This window comes from Lethenteron reissneri, chromosome 50 (assembly GCF_015708825.2).
Source record: "Lethenteron reissneri isolate LAM-NWPU_2019-01 chromosome 50, ASM1570882v1, whole genome shotgun sequence".
Taxonomy (NCBI): domain Eukaryota; kingdom Metazoa; phylum Chordata; class Hyperoartia; order Petromyzontiformes; family Petromyzontidae; genus Lethenteron; species Lethenteron reissneri.
Genome location: NC_083828.1, coordinates 10949308 through 10964745, shown reverse-complemented (window position 1 = coordinate 10964745; position 15438 = coordinate 10949308). Strand labels below are relative to the sequence as shown.

Sequence of the window (15438 nt, the reverse complement as noted above, 5' to 3'; positions counted from 1 at the left end):
TACGGAGCGACGCCGTGCGGCCCGCGCTCGGGACCCCCCCGGCGCCAGTCGGCAAGAGTGGGCCCCGTCGCGAGGCGGCGTCGCGCTCCCAATTTGAGCGAGTTTGGGCGGAGCGCGTCGTGAACGGCCCGGCAGGGAGGCTGCCGAGAGGGCCGGCGAGACGCGGCGAGGCGCTCCCCTGCCGGGCGAACAGGCGGAATCGTCGTAATCGTGATAAGTAATTAAATTGCCCCCCCGCCCACCCACCCCGGACACTCCGCAACCACCTCCTGCTACGACTCCCCGGCGGGGGGCGGTTGGCCACTGGCCCGTGTCTGCGCGTGCAGGGGGGGCGGTGGCGCAGTGGTCGACGCGTCTGCGCTGTGAACCCGGCGACCCGAGCTCGATTTCCGCTCACGGCCACCAACATCGGTGACGAATATCTGGTCGACTCAGCCTTAAATGAGTACCCGGTGCGGTGTGTAAACATTCGCACTTGGGGGGGGGGGGGTGGGGGCGGGAGAGACAAAGGCGTCCGGGCGTGGTGCTGGCCACCCACCCCCTCCTGTGCCGTGCCGGTCTTCACGGGTGTTCGCTTAACAGCACTTGCCACAACAGTCTGTTACAGGCTACACGGGGGATCTTTTCCCTTTGTTCGTGCTGCCGCAACCTCCACCCCACTTGGCACTGCCGCGCGAAACGCGAGCCCCCGTACGCATCAGCACAGAACGTACAGAGAGGAGCGGGGAGCAGCGGCGAGATGTGGGGAGATACGGGGAGGAGCGGGGGAGGTAGTGGGGGCAGAACAGAGGGACATGGGGCAGAGCGGAGAGGCATGGGGCAGAAGAGGGAGACGTGGGGCCGAGCGGGGTGGAGCGGGGTGGGGTGGGTAGGTGTGGGGAGGTGTGGGTAGGTTGGGGAGGAGTGGGAGGAGGAGTGGGGGGAGGAGTGGGGGGAGGCACGGGGCCGGACGTCCTCTATAAAACCCCGAGACTGCGGCTGCGCGCCCGTGGCAGTCGCCGTGCAGTGCGCGAGGTGAGCGGGGAACGGGGGGAGGCGCTGACTCTACCCCACCTCAACCCCTATCTCTACCCCTAACAATACCCCTAACAATACCCCTATCTCTACCCCTAACAATACCCCTATCTCTACCCCTAACAATACCCCTATCTCTACCCCTAACAATACCCCTAACAATACCCCTATCTCTACCCCTATCTCTTCCCCTAACACTACCCCTAACAATACCCCTATCTCTACCCCTAACACTACCCCTATCTCTAACCACATTGCTACACCTAACAATACCCCTATCTCTACCCCTAACACTACCCCTATCTCTAACCACATTGCTACACTTAACAATACCCCTATCTCTACCCCTATCTCTACCCCTATCTCTACCCCTAACAATACCCCTAACAATACCCCTATCTCTACCCCTATCTCTACCCCTAACACTACCCCTAACAATACCCCTATCTCTACCCCTAACACTACCCCTAACAATACCTCTATCTCTACCCCTATCTCTACCCCTATCTCTACCCCTATCTCTACCCCTAACACTACCCCTAACAATACCCCTATCTCTACCCCTATCTCTACCCCTATCTCTACTCCTATCTCTACCCCTATCTCTACCCCTATCTCTACCCCTAACAATACCCTTCGTCTTAGGGATAGTGTTAGTGGGGAGTGGGTAGCACACCGCATTACGAACCCAGCGACCCGAGTTGGATTCCTACTCACCAGCCAACACCAGTGACGATTATCTGAACTGGTCATGGGCTTCCCCTAGGTCGACTCAGCCTCAAATGAGTACCTTGTGCAGTGTGCAAGCATCGCCACTGGAGTGATAAAGGTGGCGAGGCGTGGTGCTGGCCACCCACCCCTTCGTGTGCAGTGCCAACCTTAATAGCTACTTGCTAACAGCACTTGCCCCTACAGTCTGTTAAGGCTATATGGGGAATCTTTGTATTTGCAGCGGTCGACGCGTCTGCGCTGTGAACCCGGCGACCCGAGCTCGATTTCCGCTCACGGCCACCAACATCGGTGACGAATATCTGGTCGACTCAGCCTTAAATGAGTACCCGGTGCGGTGTGTAAACATTCGCACTTGGGGGGGGGGGTGGGGGCGGGAGAGACGAAGGCGTCCGGGCGTGGTGCTGGCCACCCACCCCCTCCTGTGCCGTGCCGGTCTTCACGGGTGTTCGCTTAACAGCACTTGCCACAACAGTCTGTTACAGGCTACACGGGGGATCTTTTCCCTTTGTTCGTGCTGCCGCAACCTCCACCCCACTTGGCACTGCCGCGCGAAACGCGAGCCCCCGTACGCATCAGCACAGAACGTACAGAGAGGAGCGGGGAGCAGCGGCGAGATGTGGGGAGATACGGGGAGGAGCGGGGGAGGTAGTGGGGGCAGAACAGAGGGACATGGGGCAGAGCGGAGAGGCATGGGGCAGAAGAGGGAGACGTGGGGCCGAGCGGGGTGGAGCGGGGTGGGGTGGGTAGGTGTGGGGAGGTGTGGGTAGGTGTGGGAGGAGTGGGAGGAGGAGTGGGGGGAGGAGTGGGGGGAGGCACGGGGCCGGACGTCCTCTATAAAACCCCGAGACTGCGGCTGCGCGCCCGTGGCAGTCGCCGTGCAGTGCGCGAGGTGAGCGGGGAACGGGGGGAGGCGCTGACTCTACCCCACCTCAACCCCTATCTCTACCCCTAACAATACCCCTAACAATACCCCTATCTCTACCTCTATCAATACCCCTAACAATACCCCTATCTCTACCCCTAACAATACCCCTATCTCTACCCCTATCTCTACCCCTAACAATACCCCTATCTCTACCCCTAACACTACCCCTGACACTACCCCTAACAATACCCCTATCTCTACCCCTATCTCTATCCCTACCCCTAACACTACCCCTAACACTACCCCTGACACTACCCCTAACAATACCCCTATCTCTACCCCTATCTCTACCCCTATCTCTACCCCTAACACTACCCCTAACACTACCCCTAACAATACCCCTATCTCTACCCCTATCTCTACCCCTATCTCTACCCCTAACAATACCCCTATCTCTACCCCTATCTCTATCGCTATCTCTACCCCTAACAATACCCTTCGTCTTAGGGATAGTGTTAATGGGGAGTGTGTAGCACACCGCATTACGAACCCGGCGACCCGAGTTGGGTTCCTACTCACCAGCCAACACCAGTGACGATTATCTGAACTGGTCATGGGCTTCCCCTAGGTCGACTCAGCCTCAAATGAGTACCTCGTGCAGTGTGCAAGCATCGCCACTGGAGTGATAAAGGTGGCGAGGCGTGGTGCTGGGCACCCACCCCCTCGTGTGCAGTGCCAACCTTCATAGCTGCTTGCTAACAGCACTTGCCTCTACAGTCTGTTAAGGCTATACGGGGGATCTTTGTCTTTGTGGCATCGGTGATACTCGCTCACAGCACTTGCCCCAACAGTCTGTTAAGGCTATATGGGGAATCTTTGTCTTTGTGTCACCCACCCCCTCGTATGCTGGCCTCCATGGGTGCTACTCGCTAACAGCACTTGCCCCAACAGTCTGTTGAGGCTAGACGGGGGAACTTTGTCTTTGTGTATACCAGGGGGTCGGCAACACGCGGCTACGGAGGTGCGTGCGGCTCTCGAAGGGCCGCCTCGTGACGCCATTTATTTATTTATTAACTGACCGCCGTCTCGTGTTCACGTTGCATTGCGGCTCTTGAAATACTGAGTTCGGTTTTTACCGCATTAAGCAACCAACAAATGTCTCTTCCTGTTGTTATTGTGGCGTCCCTGATCCCTGGTGTAGACCAACGTCATGGGGAGCGGCGGCGCAGCGGATAGCGCACTCGCGCTCAACACCGGCGACCCGAGATCCGTGTGTGTGTGTACGTGTGTGTGTACGTGTGTATGTGTACGTGCGACCCGAGTCCCGTGTGTGTGTGTGTACGTGCGACCCGAGTCCCGTGTGTGTGTGTGTACGTGTTTGTATACGTGCGACCTGAGTTTCGTGTGTGTGTGTACGTGCGACCCGAGTCCCGTGTGTGTGTGTGTGTGTACGTGCTACCCGAGTTCGATTCCCGCTCACAGCCGCCGACAGTGGTGACGATTATCCGAACCGGTCCTGGGCCTCCCTTGGGTCGACTCGGATTGTAGTGGGCACCTGGGTGCAGTTTGCAAACATCGGCACCGGGGAGACAAAGGCGGCCGGGAGAGGTGGTGGCCACACCAACCTCCCGTGTGCCATCGCGGCCTCTAGCAGTGCTGCTCGCCGACAGCGCTTGCCTCCGTGGGCCCCGGGCGGTCGCCCCGGTTCGCCGCATGATGGAGGCCACACGGGGGATTTTAATCTCTGTTTCGTGCGTCTGTGTGTCTCGTGCGTCTGTGTGTCTGTGTCTCTCTGTCTCGTGTGTCTGTGTCTGTCTCGTGTGTCTGTGTGTTTCGTGCATCTGTGCCTGTCTCGTGTGTTTGTGCGTCTGCGCGTCTGCGTGTCTGTGAGTCTGTGTGTCTCGTGTGTCTCTGTCTCGTGTGTCTGTGTGTGTGTCTCTGTCTCGTGTGTCTGTGTGTTTCGTGCGTCTGTGTGTCTGTGTCTGTCTCGTGTGTCTGTGTTTGTCTCGTGTGTCTGTGTGTCTCTGTCTCGTGTGTCTGTGTCTGTCTCGTGTGTCTGTGCGTCTGTGCGTCTGCGCGTCTGTGTGTCTGTGCGTCTGCGCGTCTGTGTGTCTGTGTGGACAGGACGCCGTTGATTGTGCGCCGCCACGCTGCCGAATGAGCGACGCTCACGGGCAGCATCAGGAGCAGCCAACGACACCGCGACCTCCTCTCGTGCGGTACGACAACCCCCCATGCCTGTGCCCCCCCCCGTCCCAATATCTCTGTTCCCATTCCACACCCCCTTTGAAGCACCCAACACAAACACAGCCCCCCCCCTTCACCCTCGCTCCACTGTCGTGCTATACGCCTTGCTCCCTAATTGGCCCTACACCCTCCCCCCACCCCGCACCACCATTGCCCCATCCGCACTTCCACTGTGAGAGCTCTTGTTACCCATTCTGCGTGTGCGTGTGTTTGTGTGTTTCTGCGTGCGTGTGTGTTTATGCGTGCGTGTGTGTGTTTCTGCGTGCGTGTGTGTGTTTCTGCGTGCGTGTGTGTGTTTCTGCGTGTGTGTGTGTGTTTCTGCGTGCGTGTGTGTTTCTGCGTGCGTGTGCGTCCGTGTGTGTGTTCCTGCGTGCGTGTGTGTGTTTCTGCGTGCGTGTGTGTGTTTCTGCGTGCGTGTGTGTTTCTGGGTGCGTGTGCGTCCGTGTGTGTGTGTTTCTGCGTGTGTGTGTGTGTGTGTGATGTGGGGGAGCTGTGGTATAGGGGTTAGCGCACTGCACTACGAACCTGTTCGAGTTCGATTCCCGCTCATGGCCAACACTAGTGACGATTATCTGAACCCGTTCCTGGGCCTCCCCTAGGTCAACTCAGCCTCAAATACCTGGTGCGGTGTGTAAAAATATCGCCACTGGGGAGACAAAAGCGGCCAGGCGTGGCGATGATTGTCTGCAATGATTGCCCTGGGATTGCCCTTGTGGATCACGGCCTTGAATGAGATGAGCGAGTTGTGGCAGAGTGAGCTGTGAGCAAAGTTAACCAATGAGCCGTTGCTTTGACTTCCTCGCACACAGCAGCACAAGCGGTGGTTGTGTGGCCGCTGGAACCATGGAGTCCTCGCAAGTCGAAGGCCCGGTCAAGGCCGCCGTCACTGCCGAGACTCTCGCAGTCTCTAACGGGCCGCAGCCGGGTGGTCGCCACGGAGACGGGGGTACCCACGGAGATGGGGGTACCCACGGAGACGGGGGTACCCACGGAGACGGGGGTACCCATGGAGACGGGGGTCGCCACGAAGATGAAGGTCGCCACAGAGACGCGGAACGCCTGGAGAGAGAGGAGCACTCCAACGGCAGCGCCAGGTGAGAGTTGCACGACCCGACGATTGCAATCCGTTTGGCAGTCGGCCACACCGCTCTCGCAACGCACAGTGTCCCGGTCACAAACACGGAGGGAGAGAAGACATCATCATCACAGCGATGATGCACCGCTCCGCCACTCCCGACGCAGCCGTCTCCACCATCAACCGCCTCGTTGTAGAATGACAGCAGCTGCTGTTGCTCAACACCAACGGCAGCTGAACAAAGAGGAAAAGACCCGGCGAATCAATTATGAATCGCGACAAATTCCCGCCGGTGTCAGGATCCTCTATGCAACTCCGGCACCGGCGCGGCCAGATCCTTCACGTGACGGTGGACGGACGCAACACCATGAGGCGTGGGGGTGGGGTGGGATGGAGGGGATAGGTGTGCAGGGAGTTAGGTGTTTGTTTTTGTAGGGGAGCGGTAGCGTAACGGTTTGCGTGCTGCACCACGAACCCCACGTCCCGAATTAGATTCCCGCTCATGGCGAACACCGGTGACGATTATCTGAATCGGCCCTGGGCCTCCCCTAGATTGACTCAGCCTCAGATGGTGCGGTGTATAAACTTCTCCACTCGGTCGTGGTGCTGGCCACCCACTGCCTCGTGTGCTGTGCCAGCCTACATGGATACTTGCTAGCAGCACTTGCCCCAACAGTCTGTTAAAGGCTATATGGGGGATCTTTGTCTTTCTAGGTAGGTAGGTGGATGAGTGATTGCGTGGTAGGGGTCTAGGGGTAGGGCGAAGGGGGGATAGGGCATTGGGGGTAAGGCTTGAGGGGGGTAGGAGTGGTGGTGGGATATGTGCAAGGGGCAGGGCAGGTGTCACAGAGCTGGGGTTCGGGTTGAACTCTGACCCTAGGCTCCCACTCGCCTGTAGTTGTTGGGGACAGGGGTGTGGATCGGTGGGGTGAGTGGTGGTTTGTTTGTGCGGGGGCAGGGTGGATTGTTGCCATCGCTTTGCCGCTCGAACAGCAGCGAACCGGTTACACCTGCAGCACGCTGACGGTGGCGCCAGGGGCTGGGAAAGACACTCCAGGGGAGGAGGGAGCAGTACCGCCCGGCACAGAGGATGTCGCACACAGCAACAACAACAACAACAGCCGCCATTTGCCACTAAGTGGCGGTGACGTCACCACGGCGCTTGTGCCAGGTTAAGTGCGCTTTGAGGTCCAGTGAGGTGTCGAATGCTCGCTGGCAGGAGGTTACTGGACATACCAAGGTGCCATGGGTTGATTGACTGAGATGACTGGCCTATGCACCACCTGTCCCCGCTCCTGTGCCGACTTGATGTGTTTTAGCCACCCGCTGCTCCGCTCGTTGTTGTGAGCATCGCTCCTCTGTCCTCAGAAGTGTTCTTCATGAGCCTCCTCCACAGAGGCCAATCTTGACACCACTGTTATTGGTCATTGGCAATTGCACTCAGCTCTATATCCTCTCGTACCACGTAATTCCATCTTTTCTCTAGCCTGTGCCGCGCCCGTTAAGCCCCTTCTATCCGGCCGAACAAGAGTTGTTTGGGCATGTTAGGGCTGGGCATGTGGGCTATTTGACCCAGCCAACACAGCCTTGCCTGCCGGAGGAGCTCACCGGGGGAGCTCAGCACTGTGCCCATATATTTCAAGGATTTGTGAGCTCCTCACACAATCCAGCCTGGTTAAACCCAGAATGGTTTAACCAGGCTGGACCAGCCTGAATGTTTCTAACTGGCGAAGAGGTTCCATTAGGGGGGTCGACGTTGAACAAACATAGAGAAGGGAGGGCATGACTGTGGCCAAGAAGACCCGGAGCTTCCTTCGTGTGGAGGGACAGACCAGGTAGCTTCCACACGGCAGCCTTACGCAGGCGATGAAACGATAATGCCGCTCAGCTGATTCAGAGTGAGACCTCCGCTGCTAAATAAGAGCTGGCCATAAGGACACTGCCCAGGTATGGAAACATCTCCACTTTCTCCACAACTGCTCTGGCAATGTGGAGCTGAGGGGGTGGAGTATTTGATGACATAAAATTCCCAGGCAGATGCAAAGTTTTGAAGGGTTTGATGGTAAAGCCCCACCTCTTAGTGGCATGCTCCAGGTTCAGCAGCAGCACCTCCAACTTCTCTTGAGTAAGCAGCAATCACCAGATTCTCGGCATACATGATATGGTTGACCAATTGGGAGCCATCCCTCGACTGCACCCGGGCATCGATCAGCCTCACATTGTATCTTTACCAGATGAGATTCCTCCAGTGCAGTTGTAGTGAGTCCAACTGAGTCGCAGACGTTGTCTTGGGAGCAACACTTTATTACATCAACTCAACACACAACATCACGTTACCCACACTCGGGTGTTGAATGCCCATCTAACACGCTACGGCAGAACTAGACACGGGTCGCTATCTCGGCCCGGACCACGAGCTGGGTCCCGGACCGCGTGGCTCGAGGCTTCTTCAACCCGACGTGGATCTTCTTCACCAACAACCGGAAGAAACCCGAGCCCCTCACAGGGGGGGGCCCCGTTATATCGGCCTGGGCTGGGGCTGGCTCCGCCCCTCGCCCCACCCACCTTCTAGATCTCTCGAGCTCTTTTCCGAAGGCTTCCGAGAGCTCCTCTATACCACGTGACCGCCCAGCGGCCCCCCTCCACCGGTGGTCCCCCTCCAATATCATCCGGTCACTTGTCGGCAGGTCAACCAGCGTATCGTGCCCCAACGTAACCCTGGCTGGCTGACGCTCCCTCTCGCTCCCTCGCCGGGAGCCCGCACCGCACGCTGCACGTGGTGCCTCCGCGCTGACCAGCGCTCACTCAAGCCCCGCTAGGGCTGGTACTACGCACAGTAACCGGGCTGCCGTAATGACAACGCATTACCCGCCGTGGCTTCGCAAGCCCAGCACCACACGGTGACATTCATAGTCACTACACAGTCATGGAAAGCTTCTCGAACTACATGGTCGGAAAATAATGATGAATAATGTGGGAGCCAGAGGACATCCCTTTCGCAGACCAAGGTGAACAGGGAAAGGCTCTGACTCCTGGCCACGTAGTTTTACCTGGGTCTGCTCACCATCATGAAGGTCCTTAATGACTGTGAGCAGAGTCAGGGACTCCGAAAAGCACAAAGAACAACCCAGAGCCCAGGCCTACTGATGCTATGATAGGCCTGGCCGCGAGAGCCTGCATGCAAATTCGTTGAACTTCTTTGGCACCGTACGTAGCCAACCGTGCTCATCAGCGGTGCGATTAACACCGGCAACGGCGTCGTAGCTGCCGGTGAATGCGTCACGCTTGGGCGAGTGGGTGGGCGGGCGGGTGGTGGGTCGGGCGAGTGGGCGGCCGAGGGTTTGTAACCGCGACGGTTATCCTAAATCAGGGGACGGGCGAGTTGCCCATCTCATCGCCGCCACCGCTCATGTCACCGAGCGAAGCCGCCCGCTCTGCTTGTGGCGCAGGGAGGCACTCGGCCACGCGGCAATGCTGCCCCTCTGATTGGACAGAGGGGCAGCATGCATCTTAGTTTTACGGACTGCACGGTGAACCCACAGTGGTCTGCGCTGCTTCAACAGAGGAGGAGGAAGAGCGACACAAACTCTCTCTGTCTGCTGAGGCTTTCTCTGTTTCTTTGTCTCTCTCATCGTGACAGCAGCAGCATCAGATCTCGACATTGGCATCGAGATCCTGAACAGACTGCCACCATACGTAAGAAGAGAATAGTACTGTGGTCAATGTTAGTGTATGCCCAATGTTAGTCTTTGGACAATGTTAGTGTATGGGCAATGTTAGTGTATGGGCAATGTTAGTGTATGGGCAATGTTAGTGTATGGGCAATGTTAGTCTATGGGAAGTATAGGTCTATGGGCAATGTTAGTCTATGGGAAGTATAGGCCTATGGGCAATGTTAGTCTATGGACCGAACGGTAAACCCACTGTTGTCTGCGATCCTTGAGCGGAGGGAGAGCAGCGACACGACACGAACTCTCTCTCTGCTGAGGCTCTCTCTTTCATCGTGACGAGCAGCAGCATCGGACCTCGACATTCGCTGGGTCACGTAGCCCGCAAGCTCGGGCACCGACCGGCTAAGCAGCTTCTGTTTGGCTGGATCCAGGGGGCTAAACGGACGCGGTATGGGCTAGAGAAGAGATGGAGTGATGTGGTACAGGAGGGCGTGGACTTGCCATGTCAAGATCGACCTCTGTGGAGGAGGCTCGTGAAGGACGCTACGTGGCCATTGGATGTAGTCGCCCTCCAACAAGAGCGGAGGGCGGAGGAGCGGCGCTCAACAGCAACACGGCAAGTTGGCACAGTAGGGAGCGCAGGTGGTGTATCTGGCAGTCATCTCAGTCAGTCAACCCGTGCCAGCAAGCCTTGGACACTTGGCATGAGGTCCAGGCAGTAGCCTCGCGTGGCACACGCGCCGCGGTGACGTCACCGCCACTTGTTGCTGTTGGTGTCTGCATCGGTTTCCTCCGACTTCTCCAGATCCCTCCACAGCTGGTCAACTGACACCCACGCACAACACCATGACGTAACCGGTAATTCCGATGCCATAAAAAAAAACATCACCTGCAAGTCACGCAATGGGGATCGCACACGAGGCGACTAGGAGATGTTAACTACCTCGCTTGGTATACAGGAGGTCGTGGGTTCGATCCCGACCCTGACGCCTTCTGTATATTTGGAGTTTGCTTTTCTCTCTCGCCGTGGTCGCGTGGATTTTTTCCACGCGACCTCCGGTTCCTCCCTCCACATTTAGAATCAGTGTCAAGAGTTCAGAGTATTCGGCCGCGACACAATTCCACGTGATGACGATGAGCCCACTTCGTTGAGCCGTCACTCACGATGGCCGGGTCGCTTCTGAAATAAAGAGCTACGCAGCTCAGCGGCGGGGCCTCGCCTGGCAAAATAAAAAATAGTTTCTCGTTTTTATCTGGTATTGCGGCAGCAGCATCAACGGCGGCATCCCCCCCCCCCCCCCCCCCCGTTGCGCCCGCTTGGCACAACCCTCGTCCGGCAGAGGACAATCTCAATGACGACGACGTCGATAATAATGAAATAAAAACACTTGTAACTAAATCTGCGACGACACCAAAATAAGCACCAGAGGAATGTAATCTTGGTGGCGATCGTCGTCGCCGCTCGTGTCCCGAGGGAGCGCCCCCTCCCACCTCGTTGCTACCTCTTCCCCCCTCCCCCCTCCCCACCCTCCTCGTCGCTCGCTCACTCAACCGTGCAGAGCAAGGGGGTTACAGACGGTTAACACAACAATAACGACGACGACCACCACGACCACCATGACCACCACGACCACCACAACAACAACCACCACAACCACCAGAACCACCACAACCAGAACAACCAGAACAACCAAGTCTCTAGGGGCTTTTTCAGGATGGTCCCGCCAAGTCTTCACAGGAGGGGCATGGGTTGTGATGCTGCTGATGCTGTTGCTGCTGCAACATCGCGAGTGGGAATCGAACTCGGGTCACCGGCTTTGTAGCGCTTCGCGCTGAACAGTTCCCCTGTCGCTCCCCACACACAAAGGCGAGGAGGATTCCCCGTGTTGCCCTAACAGTGCTGTTAGCGAGCACCTGTGAAGGCCGGCCACGGTACGCATAGGGGTGGGTGGGCAGCACCACGGCCTAGTGACGATGTTTACACACCGCACCAGCTACTCATTTGAGGCAGAGTCGACCTAGGGTAGGCCCAGGACCGGATCAGATATTCGTCGCCGATGTTGGCCGTGAGCGAGAATGGAACTCGGGTTTGCCGGATTTGTAGTGCAGCGCAGCGCTAACCATTCCACTACTGCTCCACACACATACACATTCGCCACTAAGCGGCGGTGACGTCACCATAGCACTTGTGCCAGGTTAGGTGCACTTTGAGGCCACGTAAAGGCTCGCTGGCAGGAGGTCGCTGGCAGGAGATGACTAGCCGATGCACCACCTGTGCTCCCCACAGTGCCAACTTGCTGTGTGTTTTAGCCGCCCAGCGCTCCGCTTGTTGTTGTGAGCATCGCTCCTCTGCCCTCCGTTGTTGGAGGGCGACTGCCTCCAACTGCCCAGTAGAAACAGCAACCTTCACGAGCCTCCTCCACAGAGGTTGATCTTGACACCGCTGGTACTGGTCCTCGGCAAGTCAACTCAGCTCTACGTCCTCCTGTACCGCATTAGTTAATCTCTTCTCTAGCTCATGCCACATCTGTTTAGCCCCTTCTATCCGGCCAAGCAGAAGCTGCTTGGACATGGTGTGGATGGGCATTCGGGCTACATGACCCAGCCAACGCAGCCTCGTCTGCCAACTCACACTCATATGCTCAGACTTATACACTCACAACAAAGACAAAAATCCCCTATATAGCCTTAATAGACTGTGGGGGAAAGTGCTGTTAGCGAGCACCTATGAAGGCCGGAATGGCACACGTGGGGGTGGGTGGCCAACACAACAAAAACGCACGCGCACACACACACACGTGTCCACGCAGCCATACACACAAAGACAAATATCCCCCATATAGCCTTAACAGACTGTAGGGGCAAGTGCTGTGAGCGAGTATCACCGATGCCACAAAGACAAATATCCCCCATATAGCCTTAACAGACTGTAGAGGCAAGTGCTGTTAGCAAGCAGCTATGAAGGTTGGCACTGCACACGAGGGGGTGGGTGGCCAGCACCACGCCTCGCCACCTTTAGCACTCCAGTGGCGATGCTTGCACACTGCACGAGGTACTCATTTGAGGCTGAGTCGACCTAGGGGAAGCCCATGACCGGTTCAGATCACTGGTATTGACCTGTGAGCGGGAATTGAACTCGGGTTGCTGGGTTTGTAGCGCAGCGCGCTACCCGCTACACTACCCCACGCTCACACGATCACACCTCTGATTAGCACGGTTGGCTACGTACGGTGCGAAAGAAGTTCAGCACACACGCGCTCACACGCTCCGCCTCTGTGCTCCCACGCTGTCCCCACAGGGTGAAGCTCCCGCCGGGTCGCTCGGTGGACGACTGTCGAGTCGCTTCCCCTGAGCGTGGAGCACTCCCAGCGGGACGCTCCCCCACACCCACCCGGAGCAGCGCTCACCTCCCGCTGCTCCTCCTCCTCCTCCTGCTGCCGCTGCCCCTGCTGCTGCCGCTCCTACTGCTGCTCCTGCCGCTACTGCTACTCCTGCTGCTGATGTTGCTGCCGCTCCTACTGCTGCTACCTGCCGCTACTGCTACTCCTGCTGCTGCTGCCGCTCCTACTGCTGTTGCTCCTCCTGCCCCTCCTCCTGCTGCTGCTCCTGCTGCTACTGCTGCTCCTCCTCCTGTTGCTGCTGTTGCTGCTCCTCCTCCTGCTGCTGCCCCTGCTGCTGCTGCTGCTCCTCTTGCCCCTGCTGCTGCCCCTGCCTGCTGCCCCTGCTGCTGCCCCTGCTGCTGCTCCTCCTGCTGCTGCTGCTCCTGCTGCTCCTCCTGCTGCAGAGGCAGCCCCCTCTGTCTCCGCAGAGGCCTGCGCCGGGGCCCAGGTTGGGGACCCCGAGAGGATCCCCTCGCTTCCAGGTGACCGGCACAGGCCACCGCTTTTCCACACGCGCGTGTGTGCATGTGTAACGTGTGCGTGCGTGCGTGTACGTGTGTGTGCATGTATGTGTAATGCGCGCGTGTGTGCATGTGTAACGTACACGTGTGTGTGTGTTCATGTGTAATGCGTGCGTGTGTAATGGGTGCGTGTGTAATATGTGCATGTGTGCATGTTTAACGTGTGTGCGTGCATGTGTAATGTGCGCGTGTGTACATGTGTAGTGACTGAATCGGAGACACTAAGAGTTGGAGGCACTGTTTATTAACACGCACCAACGGGATAACACTTCATCTATAGTCGACTACGGTTCCCAACCAGAGCAGCTGGTAGGCTGGCTCGCTGGCGACGCCGAGATGGTGAAGACTCCAGCAGCAGCACGACGGGGATCCCCCCACTCCACACGACAGCCCCGAGGTCCCCTCTCGGGCCCCTCTTATACTGCCAGCGTGGCCAGGCTCCGCCCGCGGCCACGCCCCCTTTCTAGAACCTACCAGCGGGTTCTTGGTGTGCCCCTTCTTTGACCTTTCCCCTAGATCCCCCTCTGGTGTATCACGTGGCCTGCTGACCTCAGGGCTGCTGTCAGCTGCAGATCCCCTTCCCCGCCAGTAGCCAGCGCTATGCTGCTACGTAGCCAATTCTATGTCACTACACATGTGTAACACGAGCGTGTGTAATGCGTGCGTGTGTAATGTGTTCATTCGTGCATGTGTAATGTGTGCGTGTGTATGTATGTGAAACACAAGCATATGTAATGCATGCGTGTGTGCATGTGTAACACGAGCGTGTGTAGTGTATGTGTGTGTAATGCGTGCATGTGTGTATGCGTAGTGACTGTGATTGTCACTGTGTGGTGCCGGGCTTACGAAGCCACAGCGGATAATGTGTTGACATTATGTGTAGCCCGCTTACTGTGCGTAGTACCAGCCCGAGCGGGGCTTGGGTGAGCGCTGGTCAGCGCGGAGGGACTGCGAGCAGTGTGCGGTGCGGGCTCCCGGTGAGGGAGCGAGAGGGAGCATCAGCCAGCCAGGGTTACGTTGGGGCACGATACGCGGGTTGACCTGCTGACACGTGACCGGATGATATTGGAGGGGGGCCACCGGTGGACGGGGGCCGCTGGGCAGTCACGTGGTCTAAAAGAGCTCTTGGGAGCCTTCGAGAAAGAGCTCGAGAGATCTGGAAGGTGGGCGGGGTGAAGGGTGGAGACAGCCCCAGCCCAGGGGGATATAACGGGGGCCCCGTGAAAAGCTCGAGGTTCTTCGTGTGCTGGTGTTACGAAGATCCACGTCTCGGAAAAGAAGCAATTAGCCACGCGGTCCAGGACCCAGCTTGTGGTCCGGGCCATGATAGCGACCCGTGTCTAGTTCGGCCGTAGCATGGTTAGATGGGCATTCGATACCTGAGTGTAGATTGTGTGATGTTATGTGGAAGTTGCTAAATAAATAGTGTTGCTCCCAAGGCAACGTCTACGACTACAACTGGTGTCGGAAGTGGCCAACTTGCTAGACTGTAGCTAGCGGTAGACAAGTCATGTCTACGCGTCACAGAGATCGTGTACGAGCAGAGGTGCTGCCGGCGGAGCAGGGCGCAGTTGGGGCGCAGGGCGCCTCGCCTTCACTGGAGGAGCTCGTCAGGGACGCACACGGCCATCTCGCTGACCTCCTCCAAGTGGCGTCTTTCATCGAGATGCGGTCCCTGCCCTCGACGGCAAAAGAGGGAGCGGAGGAGCTGTCCGGATGGGGCGAATCAGCCGCCATTTCACAAAAGGCGGGAACGCCATCGCCGCTGCCCACGCTCGCGGGCGCCATTTTGCTGCTGGAGAGGAGCGCTGAGCCCGCCAAGCTTGAAGCAGGGACGTCCAAGTCGATCGACGTCTAGTCGCTCCACCGTCGGCTGCCCTTCATTAAAGAATTTGTTGCTGCCAGCGGCGATTGGGTGGCATTTAAGGGCCGA

General features: G+C 57.8%; 1 protein-coding gene across 1 annotated transcript; it reads left to right on the top strand.

The window, feature by feature from the left end:
* Nucleotides 1-2565: 2565 nt before the first annotated feature.
* Nucleotides 2566-14105, top strand: LOC133355216 (uncharacterized). The gene is made up of 4 exons (XM_061572578.1): nucleotides 2566-2635; nucleotides 4736-4830; nucleotides 5668-5952; nucleotides 12903-14105. Exons 2-4 carry the CDS (start codon nucleotides 4769-4771, stop codon nucleotides 13468-13470), a joined length of 915 nt encoding a protein of 304 aa, XP_061428562.1. The 5' UTR covers nucleotides 2566-2635; nucleotides 4736-4768; the 3' UTR covers nucleotides 13471-14105.
* Nucleotides 14106-15438: the final 1333 nt, after the last annotated feature.

Excerpts from the sequence above, each read along its gene's own strand:
- LOC133355216 (XM_061572578.1), top strand. The coding sequence starts at position 4,769 with ATGAGCGACGCTCACGGGCAGCATCAGGAGCAGCCAACGACACCGCGA. Across the intron at positions 4,831-5,667 it reads CCGCGACCTCCTCTCGTGCG|CAGCACAAGCGGTGGTTGTG; the intron begins GTACGACAACCC and ends CCTCGCACACAG. Across the intron at positions 5,953-12,902 it reads CACTCCAACGGCAGCGCCAG|GGTGAAGCTCCCGCCGGGTC; the intron begins GTGAGAGTTGCA and ends CTGTCCCCACAG.